This window comes from Halichoerus grypus, chromosome 13 (assembly GCF_964656455.1).
Source record: "Halichoerus grypus chromosome 13, mHalGry1.hap1.1, whole genome shotgun sequence".
Taxonomy (NCBI): domain Eukaryota; kingdom Metazoa; phylum Chordata; class Mammalia; order Carnivora; family Phocidae; genus Halichoerus; species Halichoerus grypus.
The window spans coordinates 72,720,521-72,734,448 of NC_135724.1; the positions used below are offsets into that span (position 1 = coordinate 72,720,521).

At 55.8% G+C, this 13,928-nt stretch overlaps 1 protein-coding gene and 1 long non-coding RNA gene across 3 annotated transcripts; one reads left to right on the top strand and one right to left on the bottom strand.

Annotated features, from left to right (window-relative positions):
• Positions 1 to 420: 420 nt before the first annotated feature.
• LOC118555204 (uncharacterized) lies at positions 421 to 8,531 on the bottom strand. The gene is made up of 2 exons (XR_004926845.2): positions 8,427 to 8,531; positions 421 to 781 (listed from the first exon to the last, which is right to left on the bottom strand). It is a non-coding gene; the product is annotated as an uncharacterized LOC118555204 (long non-coding RNA).
• On the top strand, positions 7,333 to 13,289 carry OSM (oncostatin M). 2 transcript variants are annotated; one of them, XM_078060783.1, is made up of 4 exons: positions 7,333 to 7,699; positions 9,288 to 9,421; positions 9,971 to 10,555; positions 13,168 to 13,289. In XM_078060783.1, the coding sequence occupies exons 1-3, from the start codon at positions 7,666 to 7,668 to the stop codon at positions 10,517 to 10,519; spliced, it is 717 nt and encodes a 238-aa protein (XP_077916909.1). In that variant the 5' UTR covers positions 7,333 to 7,665; the 3' UTR covers positions 10,520 to 10,555; positions 13,168 to 13,289. The 2 variants fall into 2 exon arrangements, with proteins under 2 accessions (XP_077916909.1, XP_035979113.1); XM_036123220.2 differs by lacking the exon at positions 13,168 to 13,289 and having other exon boundaries at positions 9,971 to 11,545.
• The last annotated feature ends 639 nt before the right edge of the window (positions 13,290 to 13,928 follow it).

Genomic DNA, 13,928 nt, shown 5'->3' on the forward strand with positions numbered 1-13,928 from the left:
AAGTGCCAGGAAACCAGCTCGACTAGCAGAAAATAGACTGACATCATTGTCCTATATAGCTGGGACTAGCTGTGGGGTTAGTCCTGGCTTCAGGCAGAGACCAGGGGCTCAGAGAGGTTGCTTGGCCTCTCTGGCTGTGCCGGCCACGTTCTCACCCACTTGATAGGACCACACTCCACCCCATGGAGCTGGGGAAAGTGACTTTTCACAGCTCCAGACTGGTGACATCCCAGCTCTGAAACCTTGGCCGTGTAAGGGAGGCCTGTCTCCTGAGTCTGGCATCAGTCTTGGGGAAGGATTCTGATTGGTTCTGCTCAGGATGCAGGTGCAGTGCTAGACTCCAGGGTACTACAAAGGCCAGGCTGGGTTGGGCACTCCCTCCTATGGCCTGGGGTGAGAAATGAGCAGGCTGACAAACGGTGGGTTTCCAGATCCCTCCACATGCTCGATGTTGGCTTGTGTGTTTATTCACCCTTTAAGACCTGGATATAAAAAGGCATTCACAGCAATTTCACTTACCTAAAAGCCTAGTCTTTCTTGCTGATCCTGGTGCTTGACACATACAGTGAATTACTTAAATATAGGTTGAATGAGGAAAAGCCACCATGCTTTGTCTGTTTTTGCAAAATGCAGGATTGTCCCCTCCAGTGAAGGCTTCTTTCTATGAGGCTGTCAGGTGCTGCTTATGTGGAATTCACTCTGAAGTGAATTCTTTAAAGGAAGTAGGAGAAATGCCTTGTCTTTTTCTTTTTCAGCTTGTTTTCCAGGAAAGTGTTGAAATCTGCAGTGAGTGAAAGAATATATTTTGAATTCACTTTAAAAAAATATCATAAAGGAAAAAGTCAGCGTCTTTAAAATCAAGGCTTCCTAAAAAAAGAGATCACGTGCTTTGGTGTATTGTGAGTGATATAATTCTGATTTCCTTGGGGAAAGGTGACCAAGAGAAGGCATGGGAAAGGCTCCAAGAGAGCCTGTTCCTGCCAGCAGCGAGGTGGGCCTGCACTCCAGGAGCCTGGCTGCAGGTACACTGGATGTGGGAGGCACACATCTGGGCCCTGCAGCCTGGAAGCCACAGCTGACCTTTCCTGGGGCTTCTACAGATGGCCACATCTCTATGGCCCTGCACTCATCCAGTCACTAAGGATTTATTGAGCACCCACTATATTACATGGCCTGTGCTGTGCTCTGGAGAGGCCATGGGGAGCCACAACTACAGCGCATACCCTCTTGGAATTTGGGGGCGGGGAGCAAGGACCAGCCTGGGGTGGAGGAAGTTCAGGGAGGGCTCCCCTGAAGAGGTGAACCTTGGACTGGGTGATAAGTTCATTCAGTAGGAGATTCAGGCATGGGAATAGCATATGCAAAGGCCATGGGGTGAGAGCTCTGTTTCCCCGAGGGACTGAGGAAGGTCAGAGAAGGGGGGTGGGCTAGAGAGGTGTGGGTGAGGCTGGGGAGATGGGCAGGGCCTGGTGGCTGTGGTAATGACCTTGGCCTTACTCAACGTCAATGTGAAGACAGGGAACTGTTTTAAGCAAGAGGGTAGCATCAGGCTGTGTTGTACAAGCCCCCCAGGGGGGCTGCTGTGGCAGTAAAGCCATTTTGTGGGTGGCCCCATTTCCTCCCTCCCTCTCCATTAGACTTCCAGCCACACCTGCTTTTCTCTAAACTAGACCAGGGCGCCTGGGTGGCTCAGTTGGTTAAGCATCTGCCTTGAGCTCCGGTCATGATCCCAGGGTCCTGGGATCGAGCCCCGCATCGGGCTCCCTGCTCAGCAGGGAGTCTGCTTCTCCCTCTCCCTCTGTGATCTCTCTCACTCTCTCTCAAATAAATAAGATCTTAATAAACAAACAAACAAACAAACTAGACCTATGCGGTCTTGCTTGCTCGGCACCTCATGCAGTTCCCTCCACATGGAATTTGTAGCATCTCTTTCCTGCATTTCTGCCAATTAAACTGGCATTTTCTTTCCAGACCTGTAGAAATACCAGCCTCCTCCCCCAGTCACTCCCTGGCTGGCCCTTGACCAAGTGGATCTCCGTCTTCCCACTGTGAAAGCCATATGTTTTCCAGTTTGCTGAGCCACGTGGGCTGCATCAGTTCTGGGCAAGCCACTGTGTGTGTGGTGCGCTGGCCAGCCACGTGGGCCGAGGACAGCTGCCTGGGCTCAAACTTGCCTTTGCTCCCTCCCAGCTATGTGACCTCCTGCCAAGTGCCCCATCTCTCAGGCCTCAGTTTCCCCATCTACAGGATGGAGACAATGATCTCTGTGAGGATGGTTGGGAGGATTCACAGAGCCAGCCTTTAGTAAATGCTCAGAACTGGTCTTGGCGCACAGAAGAGCTCCAGAAACATGTCTGATTATTTAGCATTGGGCAAACAACATATGCCTGGGGCACCTGAACATTTTTGGCAAGAATATGATGTTTCAAAATAGGCATTATATGTTGTCATCATGAGAAAAGTCAGGACTCCATTGGGCTTCCTGATCCTTGTTTAATGGTTAAGGTTGTTTTTATTTACAGTGACCTCTCAGTGCTTAGAGCCACTAAGGGACCCCATGGGGCTCTGTAGGGTTCTAGGCCCTCTGTGTTCATCTCTCCTGTCCCCTCATCTCGCAGAGAGGAACCTGGGCTCAGAGAGGGTGGTGAGGGGGGGCAGTTGTTCTAGGCCAATCAGAGAGAGGATAGCAGGGCAGCACTCTTATCTCCTGGTCTTCCCACCTCAGAGTGGACGCATCCCCCCCAACCCCTCTGCCGCCGAAGACAGAGAACAGAAGGTAGCTCCTTCTCTCCCTCTCTCTCTGTTGCAATTCCCTGAATAGGTGTTCAGGCCTCTGGAAGGGGGCTCAATTACCCAATTTGGGGGAGCCACTGGGCACACGGGGGACATGGCTTCCCACACTATGGACACACCAGGTCCCAGAGGAACTCTGTAGCAGGTCTCAGCCAAAGGATCCTCCAGCCCAGGGTGACCTCACTGGCCTCATGGGGAGGGCCCTGGTAGATCCTTGCTCACCCCAGGGTTTATGTAACATCATCTTTCCCAATCGTCCTCAAAGCCAAGCTATGACATAAGCAAATGTGCGCCTTTGTCTGTCCCGGTGACTGGCTGGCTGGCGGGTATTTCTGGACCACTAGCTGTGGGCCAGGCATTTACACGCATTATTCACCGAACTACACTCACCGTCCTCTTGAGGTAGCATTTGCCGCTGCATTTTTAAAAATAGAGATACAAAATATGTATTATCAAATTTCTCATTTTAAGTGAATTCAGTGGGTTTTAGTATATTCAGAAGATTGTGCAACCATCCCCACTATGTAATTCAAAAACACTTTCATCACCCCAAAAGAAACCCCATCCCCATTAGCTATCACTCCCTGTCCTGAGACCCCTCCAGGCCTAGCAACCACTCATCTGCTTTCTGTGTCTATGAATTTACCTATTCTGGACATTTCATACAAATGGAATCGTACAACACGTGGCCTTTTGTGACTGGTTTCTTTCGCTTAGCATCATGTCTTTGAGGTTCATCCACATTGTAGCATGTATCAGGACCTCATTCCTTTCTGGGGCTGAATAAGATGCCATTGTATGGATAGACCACATTTTTAAAATCCATTTTCTGTTGATGGACATTTGGGTTGCTTCCGCTTTTTGGCTATTGTGAATAAATGCTGCTGTAAATATTTGTGTGCAAGTTCTTGTGTGAACATATGTTTTCAATTCTCTGGGGTGTACATGTTGGCATGGAATAGCTGCAGGTATGGCATCTCTATGTTTAAGCGCTGGGGGGCCTGCCAGACTGTCTTCAAAGCGGCTGCACCATCTTGCATTCCCACCAGCAGTGTGTGAGAGTTCTGATTCTCCCCTGTCCTCACCAGCACTTCTTACTGTCTGTCTTCGATGATAGCCACCCCAGGGGGTATGAAGAGGTACCTCATTGTGGTTTTGAGTTTGCATTTTCCTGATGGCTAACGATGTTGAGCAGCTTTTTATGTATTTATTAGGCATTTGTCTGTTTTGAAGAAATATCTATTTGTTTCTCCTTTGCCCATTTTTATTTTCATTATGTTTTTAAAGATTTATTTATTTATTTTTGAGAGAGAGAGACAGAGAGCACACCACGAGAGAGAGCGAAGGGGGGTGTGGAGGGGCAGAGGGAGAGGGAGGGAGAAACATAAGGGGACTCCGAGCTGAGCATGGAGCCCGACATGGGGCTCGGTCTCAGGACCCTGAGATCATGACCTGAGCCAAAACCAAGAGTTGGAAAAGCTTAACCGATTGCACCACTCAGGTGCCCCTGTTTTGTTTTGTTTTTAAGATTTATTTATTTATTTGAGAGAGAGAGCGTGCATGTGCGAGGCGGGGTGCAGGGCAGAGGGAGAGAGAGAGAACCTCCAGCAGACGCCCCGCTGAGCACGGAGCTCGATCTCACTACCCTGAGATCACAACCTGAGCCGAAACCGAGAGCCAGATGCCAACCGACTGAGCCACCCAGCTGCCCCCTCCTTTGCCCATTTTAAATTTGGGTTTTTGTCTCTTGATTGTTAAATTGTGCCACTGCAGTCCACAGGGGAAACTGAGGCTGAGAAAGGGGATGCGATGGGCCAAGAACACTAGGCTCATAAGCAGATTGAGACTGGTAACTGGGTTGGTGTCTACCTCCCACCTTAGCAGGTCAAGGGTCACTGTCTCTCTTCCCAGATGAGTGGCCTCCTTCCTCCAATTCTGACCCACTCCCAGGCCACCCCAGGTCCTGTTCTTGCATTTAAAGCAGTAGAGCCCCACAGGCGGAGGGTGGGCCAGAAAGACAGGGAAACAGCAGTTCTGAGGAACCAAGCCAGTCCTCTTTCCCCCTCCGAATCACGCGGACCCAGCTGATGTGGCCCCGGGAAGAGGGGACAGCCCGGGCCTGTGGTCAGGGAGCCTATTTATACTGGCTGGGCCGTGTTGCAAGCCCTTCCTGCTGGCGAGAGGGACGTCACTGGGCGCTGACCTCACCAGAAACGCTGACGCATCTTCCCCTCATGCTTTGCTCGGTTGGCCAGACGGGTCTCCTCACCTTGGGGCCACTCCCTGTCCTCGGGCACATCACTGTCCCCTCCCACCGAGCTCTGGACACTCCCCCATGGTCCTCACTCCCTGCTGCCCTCCAAGCATGCCCTCCTCTCGCAAGCCGTTATGGGCGGAATTTTATCCCTTAAATTCTTGTGTTGAAGACCTACCCCCACAGTACCTCAGAATGTGGCTGCATTTGGAGATAGGGTCCCCCTCAAAGAGGTGAGGTACAATGAGGCCTAATCCAATATGACTGGTGTCCTTCTAAGAAGAGGAGATTAGGACAGACACACAGACAGGGGGACAACCATGTGAGGAGACAGCGTGAAGGCAGCCATCTACGAGCCAAGGAGAGAGGCTGCAGGATGATATCGGCCCTGCTGACCCTTTGGTCTCAGACTTCTAGCTCCAGGATGGTGGGAACATACATTTCTGTCGTTTCAGTCCTCCTGTCTGTGCTGTGTTGTTACGGCAGCCCGAGTAGATAAATATGTAAGTCCTCTTTGCCGCTGGTGGCCCTTGGCCCTGGGGCCTGCACACCGCCCCTCCGAACGTGGTCTTTCAGACTCGACAGCCTGGGTTTGGACGCCCCCTCGTCTTAACTGTTCCCACCCAGGGCGATGCAGGGGAAAGCAAAGGCGCGTAGCTTCCCCCCAAGTGTGGAGGGTGGTCCGCAGTAGCTGAGAGGGGCAAGAAGTTCTCCTGCCAGCCATAGTTCTCCAGCCCAGAGCCCGGCCCTAAGCTTCTCAGTTGCCTCATGAAAGGGAGCCAAGCATCCCTGCCCGGGAGCTCTCCCTTTCAGCGCTGTTGCACGATGAGATCAGGGCTGTGAAATGAAGAAGGATCCCAGCTTGGCATGGGCCCCAGGAAATGGTCTTGCGGGGGTGGGCACAGAGATGAGGAATTGAGCAGAAGCGACGTTCTCAGGAGGAGAATCCAGAACTGGCCCTCGGGGGTGGCAAAGGTGGGTGTGGTGAGCGCCATGCTGGGGTGCCAGGAGTGGGTGGGAGGCGAGGAACAGCCTCCTGGGCATGGGTGGGGGGGGGTCTGGCTTTGCCCGCTACGGGATCCTCAGCACTTGGGAGTGGCTGGCTCAGAGTAGGGCCAAATAAAAGTTCATTGAACAAATAAATGAGTAATGGTGAACGTGTCTGCAGAGGAGAGAGCAGGTGGGAACAGCCCTGGTGGTCAGGATGGGTGTCGGGGACAGGGATGGACAGGAGGGTGTCTGACCCTCCCTCAGCTCTCCTGTCTAGGCTCCACAGGCCCAATGCTTTCCCCGGCTGGAAGCTTCCAGGGGTCTCACCCTGGTTCCCCGGGCTCCTGAGGCTCTCCTACCCTGGCCAAGGACCCTCTTCCAGGCCTGGTAGATATGCCGGGGCGGCCTCTCTGCCTCCCTGTCTGCCCTAGCCCAGGCCTCACTTTACCCGAAGCAGAGTAACAGGTTGACTAGAGAGGCGTGGTCTCCAGAGCTCCTTCACTCTGACGTCCAGAGGTCTGCGAGGAGCAGAGGACCAACCACAATCACTATCTTTCAGAGAAAGTGAAACCTGGTCCCCAACCGTCACCACGGCGACTCCCCCACCCTGGCTTCCCCTCTGAGCTCACAGCTTCCCCATCTCCTCTGCCCCCCACACTACCCCTCAACAGCTAGTACTTGGAATTAGACTTTCGTCTTTCTTTTTTCCTTCAGAGGACTTTTGCCTTTTATGTCCATGACAGCGGCAGCACTACGAGCCTGGCCCAGGAAATGCTTTTCGAGTCCTCATTTTACAGGTGGGGCCGCTGAGGCCCAGAGACATTAAGTGACTTTCCTCTGGTCACACAGCATGTCAGCAGGCTTAAACCCTAATTTCCTGCGTCTCTTGTTTCCCCCCAGAGGACCCTGTCTGTAAAGAAAGGGCCTGGCTGCAGGCTATGGGCCTGGGATAAGGAAGGCTGGTTGCTGGGGGGCGGGGGGCATGATGGGAGAAAGGAGATGGCTGGGAGCCCCGGTGGGGGATGCAGGTCCTGGGGCCAGAACCACAATCTCGGGGCTGCCAGCCTGGGTCTGGCTCTGTGCCCAGAGCCCGGTGGTTTCCGCTCACAGATGTCCCAACAGCCCCAGCAGGAGGGCGGGAAGGGCACTCAAGAAGGAAGATGTCTCGCTCCCCTCAGCCCCAAACCACAGTGGCTTGTGAGGCCGATGGCTCCTGGGCCAAGCCTGGCCTGCGGGCCCTCCAAGTACCCAGTTGGCACACTCTCCCCTCTATCCTGGGCACGGCTCCCTGCAGATGGCGTGGACCCCCTTGCTCCCTGCTCACCCCAGGAAGGCTGAGGCTGCGGTTTGCATCATCCTTGGGCGTGGGGCTGACCTCGAAGAACGAATTCGAAGAAAACAGGAGGAGGAGCAGTTTGCCACCGCACCCAGCGCCCATTGGCCGCCCGTGGAAACTTTGGTTTTTGGGGTCATGTTCCCAGAAGGCCTGCCCTTCCCCCCCCTCCCCACCCACCTCACGAGGTGTTGGCCAATCGCCCTGGCGGGCATAAAGTGGCTGCCAGCCCGCAGGGCTCCCAGCCAGGAGGTGTCACCCCCAGCAGGCGCCGGCCGGAGCTTGGGCACCCAGCATGCGGGCACAGCTTATGCGGAGAACGCTGCCCAGTAAGTACTTCCTTCCTCTCCACCAGCACCCGCTTGCTGTGCCCACGGGCACCAGCGGGGAGCAGGGGCACCTTCTGTCCTTCAGGAGCTGGGAAGGCCAGGCACCAGAAGGATGCTGAGAAGGGGAGAGAGCCGGGAGGTCAGCAAAGAAAGTGGTCCACTGAGAACACAGCATCTTCACAGGGTAGAGAAGGAGTATCCCCGGAAGGCTTCTAAGGGGAGGTGATATAGAGGCGACTGCGGGAGCAAGAGAATAAGGAAAGGGGATAGATTGAGGGAGAAGCCAGGGAAGCAGGAGGGAGGTGGGTGCCGTGCTGGGCAGAGGAGGAAGCTGCAAAAGCTGAGCAGGAAAGCGGTGTGATGTCTGGAGGGGCGGTGAGGCCTCCTTCTTGCCCTGATTCACAGGGTCTGGGATGGAGAGACACAGTCCGCCAGGCCCGGGGACCCTGGAGCCCACACAATCACACAGCACGCATAGCCACACCCACAGGGTGACATGCACACAGAGCCACGTGATGTCATTCAGAGCCCTCAATCTCACCAACCCGGGAACCCCCACATGCAGCCTGGGCCCCCAGGGTGGGCTGGGCACAACGCTTGTGTGCGGCCAGTTTGTTCCTCTGCCTCACTCAGACCTGGACACACCCATGAAGACACCCTAGTCCCACGTACACACAGCGCTCACATGGAACCCCACCCCCACCGCGCCCAACCCGGCTGCAGATACCTGGGGAGGTAGCGAGGAGTGCCCTGTGGTCTCAGTGCCTGGGTGGCCAGCCCCTCAGCCGTCCCCAGCAGCGTCCTCCCCAAGGGGCTGGACGGTTCTTAGGAAGGGAACATGGAGTCACTGCCTTCCGGGCCATTGCGCCACAGGCCCCTTCCGACCACATGGCTGCCGGTGCCCGGGGGGTGGGTGTGGGGAGGCTGCCAAGCAGTGACTATGCCCCCCCCACCCCAAACAGCCTGGCTCATAGCATCCCTGGTGGGCATGATAGAAGTGGCCACTAATGGAGAGAAGAGGAAGGTGCACGAGGTCGAGGACAGTGCTGGCCTTGTGTGACCTGGGCAAGCCCTTCTCCCCCAGTGCCTTGATTTTCCTGTCAGTAGAATGGCGCTATGGTCTAGATGATCCCACACATCCTTTGCAGACAGAACCTTCTGCGGGAAAGGCAGCCGCTCTGGCTTGTGCAGGCATAGCTCCGGGCACCAGGCTGCTCCCAGGCTGAGCCCACCTGCACAGAATGCCAGGGGCTGTGACGGGAGCCCAGGGTCTTGGCCCAGAGGTCTTGCAGAGAGCAGCCCCACCTGGGCTGCCCTGTGTCAGATCCTGAGGTTGGCAAGATTGGCAGGCACAGGAACTCCTCTCAAGGGCCTGCTTGGTGAAGCCCAGCCACTATTCTGGATGCTGGGCAGTGACTCACTGGGGAGGTGGTGGTGGCCCCAGCAGGTGCTGCAGTGCATGCACAGTGCCCAGCCCCACCCTCGACAGCACGAAGCCTGAGACGATGGGCTATGCCCTCTGAGGCCCTTGGGGGTGGCCTCCCTGACCTCCCCAAGTCAGATGACACCCCCCCCTTCTCTGCCCCAGGTCTGGTCCTCGGACTCCTGTTCCTGAGCACGCCGGCCATGGGCAGCTGTTTGGACAAGTACCAAGAGCTGCTTGGGCAGCTCCAGAAGCAGGCGGACATCATGCAGCGCACCAGCCTGCTCCTGGACCCCTATGTGAGTGCCTGGCCCCTGGTGGCATCTGAGGCTCAGAGAACTAGGTTAGGGCAGGAGTGAGCCCAGAGAGGATGAGGCCCAACTCCCATTCACGCAACTCCCACTCCATATGGGGCCGGTGGGGAAACCAAGTCCCTGTGTTATTCCAGGGCCACAGTGAACTCTCCAGGCCTAACTCTGAAACACTAAGGAGACGACAGAGCTTTCCCAGCTTGTCCCAACCCTCAGGTGCAGTGTAGAGACACAGCAGTCACCAAAACAGAGACCTGCCCTCCTGAAGCCCACGGTTACACTCCCCGCACCACAATCACCACCTGGGCAGTCACCCCAACCAGCCCCCCAGCATCCTTCTGTCCCCTGACACTGGGGAGTCCTCACCCCTCTCTGGCCTCAGTTTCTTTATCTGTACAACAGGAGGATTGGATGGGGTGCATGAGGTCCAGCATTTCAAGGCAGACCAGAGCAGACTTGTCTGTGTGTGTGTGTGCGTGTGCACGCGTGCACGGTGGGGGCTCTAGCGCTCACCCCCTGATTCTCCTTTCCCTCCAGATCCAAAGCCAAGGTCTGGACAAGGATGGACTGAAGGAGCACTGTCGGGAGCGCTCCGGGGCCTTCCCCAGCAGGGATGCCCTGCAGGGGCTCGGCAGGTGGGAATTCCTGCGGACCCTCGACACCACGCTGGGCCGCGTTCTGCACAGACTGACTGCCTTGCGGCGGGACATCCCCAGAGCCCAGGACTTGGAGACGCTCAATAGGGCGAAGCAGAACATTCGCGGGTTCAAGAACAACATCCACTGCATGGCCCAGCTGCTTCCAGGCTCCTCGGAGACAACGGAGCCCACTCCAACAGGCCCGGGGACGTCTCCGTCGCCCACCCCCACCTCAGACACCTTTCAGCGCCGGCTAGAGGGCTGCAGGTTCCTGCATGGCTATCACCGCTTCATGCACTCCGTGGGGCAGGTCTTCCGAGAGTGGGGGGAGAGCCCAAGTCGGAGCCGGAGACACAGCCCCCACCAGGGCCTGCGGAAGGGGACCAGCAGGATGCAACTCTCCAGGAAGAACAAGAGACTCCTGCCCAGGGGGCAGCTGCCCCGGTAGCCTTAGGGGCAGCCCTGACAGATAAAGGATCCACAGGTACTGCGTAGGATGGCATCTCCCCTGGGGCCTCCAAACCCCGCTCCCCTCTGTTCCCCACCTCTCAGAAGTGCACTTTAAGGGGTGGGAGCCAGGCAGGCCGCTCTACCTCCTCCGGGCTGGGACAGTAGGGTCAGGCCATTGAGCCCCCAGCCCTGAGTTCCCCAGTCTCAGTGGGGTGGCCGGGTCAGGCCACGCGGGGCCAACTTTCCATTGATTCAGGGGTCTGATGACACAGGTTGACTCATGGCCAGACTGACTGCCCCCCCTGCTCTGCTCCCCAGAGGCCTGCCGGCCCTTCCCTCTCATGACTTGCCGGGCTGTTGCCCCCAGACTTCCTCCTTTCCATGGTGGCTTGGTTCCGAGGGGGAGGTCAGGGCCTGAGCAGGCCTCCTATGCCTCATTGCCAGTCTCAGGCCAGACACCTGGACATCTGGGTGACCTCACTTTAGGCAGCTGTGACAGGGGCAGAGTGTCCTAGAAGGAGCACTGATCTGGGTGGGGGGGGGGGACACGCTAAGAACAGGGCTCAGGTCCCAGTTCAACCCCTAACTCACTGTGTGGCCTCAGACAGGCCACTTTACCTCTCTGGACCTCAGTTTTCTCTTTGTGATTCAAGGGGATTGGTGTAAAGCCCTCTCTGCTTGCCAGTCGCTGGGATTCGGTGACATAGAGTGGCTATCGGAATGCAGTGCAAATGGACATGGCCAGAAGACTTGAGTTCTCTCTAGACCTATTGCCTGGAAGCGCTCAGTCTTGGGTCCTGGCTGCTGGCTGCTCCCCCTGGTGGTGCATCATGAAATATCCTCACGCTGAAACAATGGTTGGGGGGGCGGGCAGAAGCGGCTGGGCCAATTCTTTGGAGGGATATGACTAATTTATCGATTTTTATCAGTTTTTATCTGTTTCCTATTTATAAGGCTTATTTATGATGTGTATTTAATGTTAATATTGTGCCAACATATATTTAAAACTTGCCTGGTTTCTAAAGCCCCTGTGTCTCTCTGTTACCTTGTGGGAAAGGATTTGGGGAGTCTGGCCTCTTGAAGAGATGGAGGCTCCGACTTGGTGGGGTGTCTCAAACACAGACAGGGCATTTATCTCATCTGAACGTGACTCCTTGAGATGCTAGGGGCTAGGGGTGTCGGGGTTTAGGAGCAATAAGGGAGGGAGGAAGGCTGGAGCTGTGGTCCCCTGTGGGTGTGTGCCTGGGAGTCCATATGCTGATGTGGGTTCCATGAAATAGACAAGATACTAACAGACCCTGCCTCAGACGTGGCCTGTGACCTGCTCTGTCCTTGAACCTGCTTCCTGGGGGGCCCTAGGGGTGTAGGAATTCCACCTGGCCACCAGAAAACCGGGCTCCCTCCTGATGCTCAGAAGCTCCACCTTTTCTTTAATTTTGAAATTTCTTAATGCGTGAAAAGAACATCCCCGAAACAGAACGGGTATTAACAGTGAAGCACTATATAAAGGAGCCCCCTCCCCACTTAGTAAATAGGGATATAGTATAAACAGATGTGAAAGAAGGTGAACCCTTGAGGATTAAATGCAAACCCTAAAGTTGTACACAACATGACGTTGTATATATGTCGACGAAGGCTAAGGCAGCAGCTACAAAGGAAGAGCTAACAGAAGTGGATGAACTTGACCTGGATCCATCCCTGGCCACCCCAACCTCCTGGGACTGGGGGCCGAGATGGGAACAGGACTTAACATCAGGGGTGGAGGAGAGCCTCATGTGGGACTCTCTGTAATAGATATGATCCACTTTGCAGATGAGAAGACTGAGTCTTAGGGAGACTGAGTGACCTGCCCACGTCCTCAGAACAAATTTACAGGGATGGCGGGCATGTTGAATTCAGGTCCTTCAGATGCCAGGGCAGGAGCATCTTCTGTTACCCTTCAGCCTCTGTAACTTGGCCAACAATGTCATTGAGTCCCTGAGGGCACAGAGCTCCCAGGCTAGTGGGCAGACAGGCAACAGACACGCAGAAGAACCAACAGGACATTGCAGCATGAGCTCGGCAAAAACTGACGCAGGGTGATGTAACAGCGAGAGACCCAAGCAGCAGGGGTGGTCAGGGTGGCATCTGGAAGAGGCATCTCCAAAACCGGAATGATGCACAGGAGAAGGGGCGGGGCCTGCAGGTGGTGGGAACGGCTAGGGCAAAGGCTCCAAGCATTCAAGGATCAGCATATAGTGAGTGGGGGGCATCGCTGATTTATCAAAAAGGCCCAGACAAGGAAAGTGTCTTACTCAAGATCACAGATGGAACTCCAGTGCAGAACTCCAGGCCCTGACTCGCAACCAGCAGTCTTCCCGGGCAGTGCCCAATGTGTTCCAGGTGACTTACCAAGTACCTAGTAAGAGCTTCCCACTGTCCCCCACTGGGCTCTCCCTTGCTCTCAAGGCTCTGGCCACACAGGCCACCTTTTGGCTCCCGATATGCCCAGGGCTCCCTCCTACCATGAGGCCTCTGCCTCTGCTGTTCCCTCTCTCTGCAACACTGTTCCCTGTCATTTTGATCAGTGCATCCTCGGCTATTCTTCCCTATCACCCACGGTCTGGGTCCAGCAACTTGGTTATCTGAAAACTGTCTTATTGGCAGGCCCTCCCCCACTGTGATGTTTTACCATCTGCCTCGCCTCGCTGGCCTGGAACCTGCCAAGATGGAGATGTCACCTGCTTCCCTCTGCTCCATCCCAGCACCCAGGAGGCGTTCATCGAGGAGCAGGGCAGGTGGGGCCCTGGGGGGAGTCAAAGAGCTGAGCAGCATCGGGGTGGGGGGCTTTCCTGAGGCTGAGCTGCTGGGAAGCTGTGGGTGGGAGGTAGCAGACACTGAAAGCCAGGCCTGCTCAGGTTCTCAGAGTGGAAGGGGAGCTGGGGCTGCGGCAGGGCGTGCGGTTGCCCACGGAGTGAGCAGAGGTTGGTCTGTGGAGGAAGAACTGGGAAGCCCAGGGTGGCTGCCCCCCCACCCCTGCCTGGGCCCCTTGCCAGCCCCCTACTCTGTGGATAAGCCCCAGGAGAGGTGTCTGGCTTTGAGCTGGAGCAGCACCCACCACCCACCTACCCACGTAGGAAGCAGATCAGGGAGCTCCAGAATCTGGAGAGGGAGTCTCAGGGGTTCCATCTCTGAGGACTTGTCACCTCCACGCTGTGCCCTGAGAGACCATGGCTGCAGGTGATCCTGAACTACCAGCTCCAGCCCGGCGCTCTCTCAAGCCTACAGACCCAACTGCTAGGAACTGGGAGCTGGGAGCCCTGTGGATACCTCAAGGCCAAGGTCACCCCCACCCCACACCTGATTCCTGCTTCCTATTTGCCCCCACAGAAGTTCCAGAACCCCAGTCCTCACCTTCTTTCTCAGCC

Excerpts from the sequence above, each read along its gene's own strand:
- OSM (XM_078060783.1), top strand. The coding sequence starts at position 7,666 with ATGCGGGCACAGCTTATGCGGAGAACGCTGCCCA. Across the intron at positions 7,700-9,287 it reads TATGCGGAGAACGCTGCCCA|GTCTGGTCCTCGGACTCCTG; the intron begins GTAAGTACTTCC and ends TCTCTGCCCCAG. Across the intron at positions 9,422-9,970 it reads GCCTGCTCCTGGACCCCTAT|ATCCAAAGCCAAGGTCTGGA; the intron begins GTGAGTGCCTGG and ends CTTTCCCTCCAG.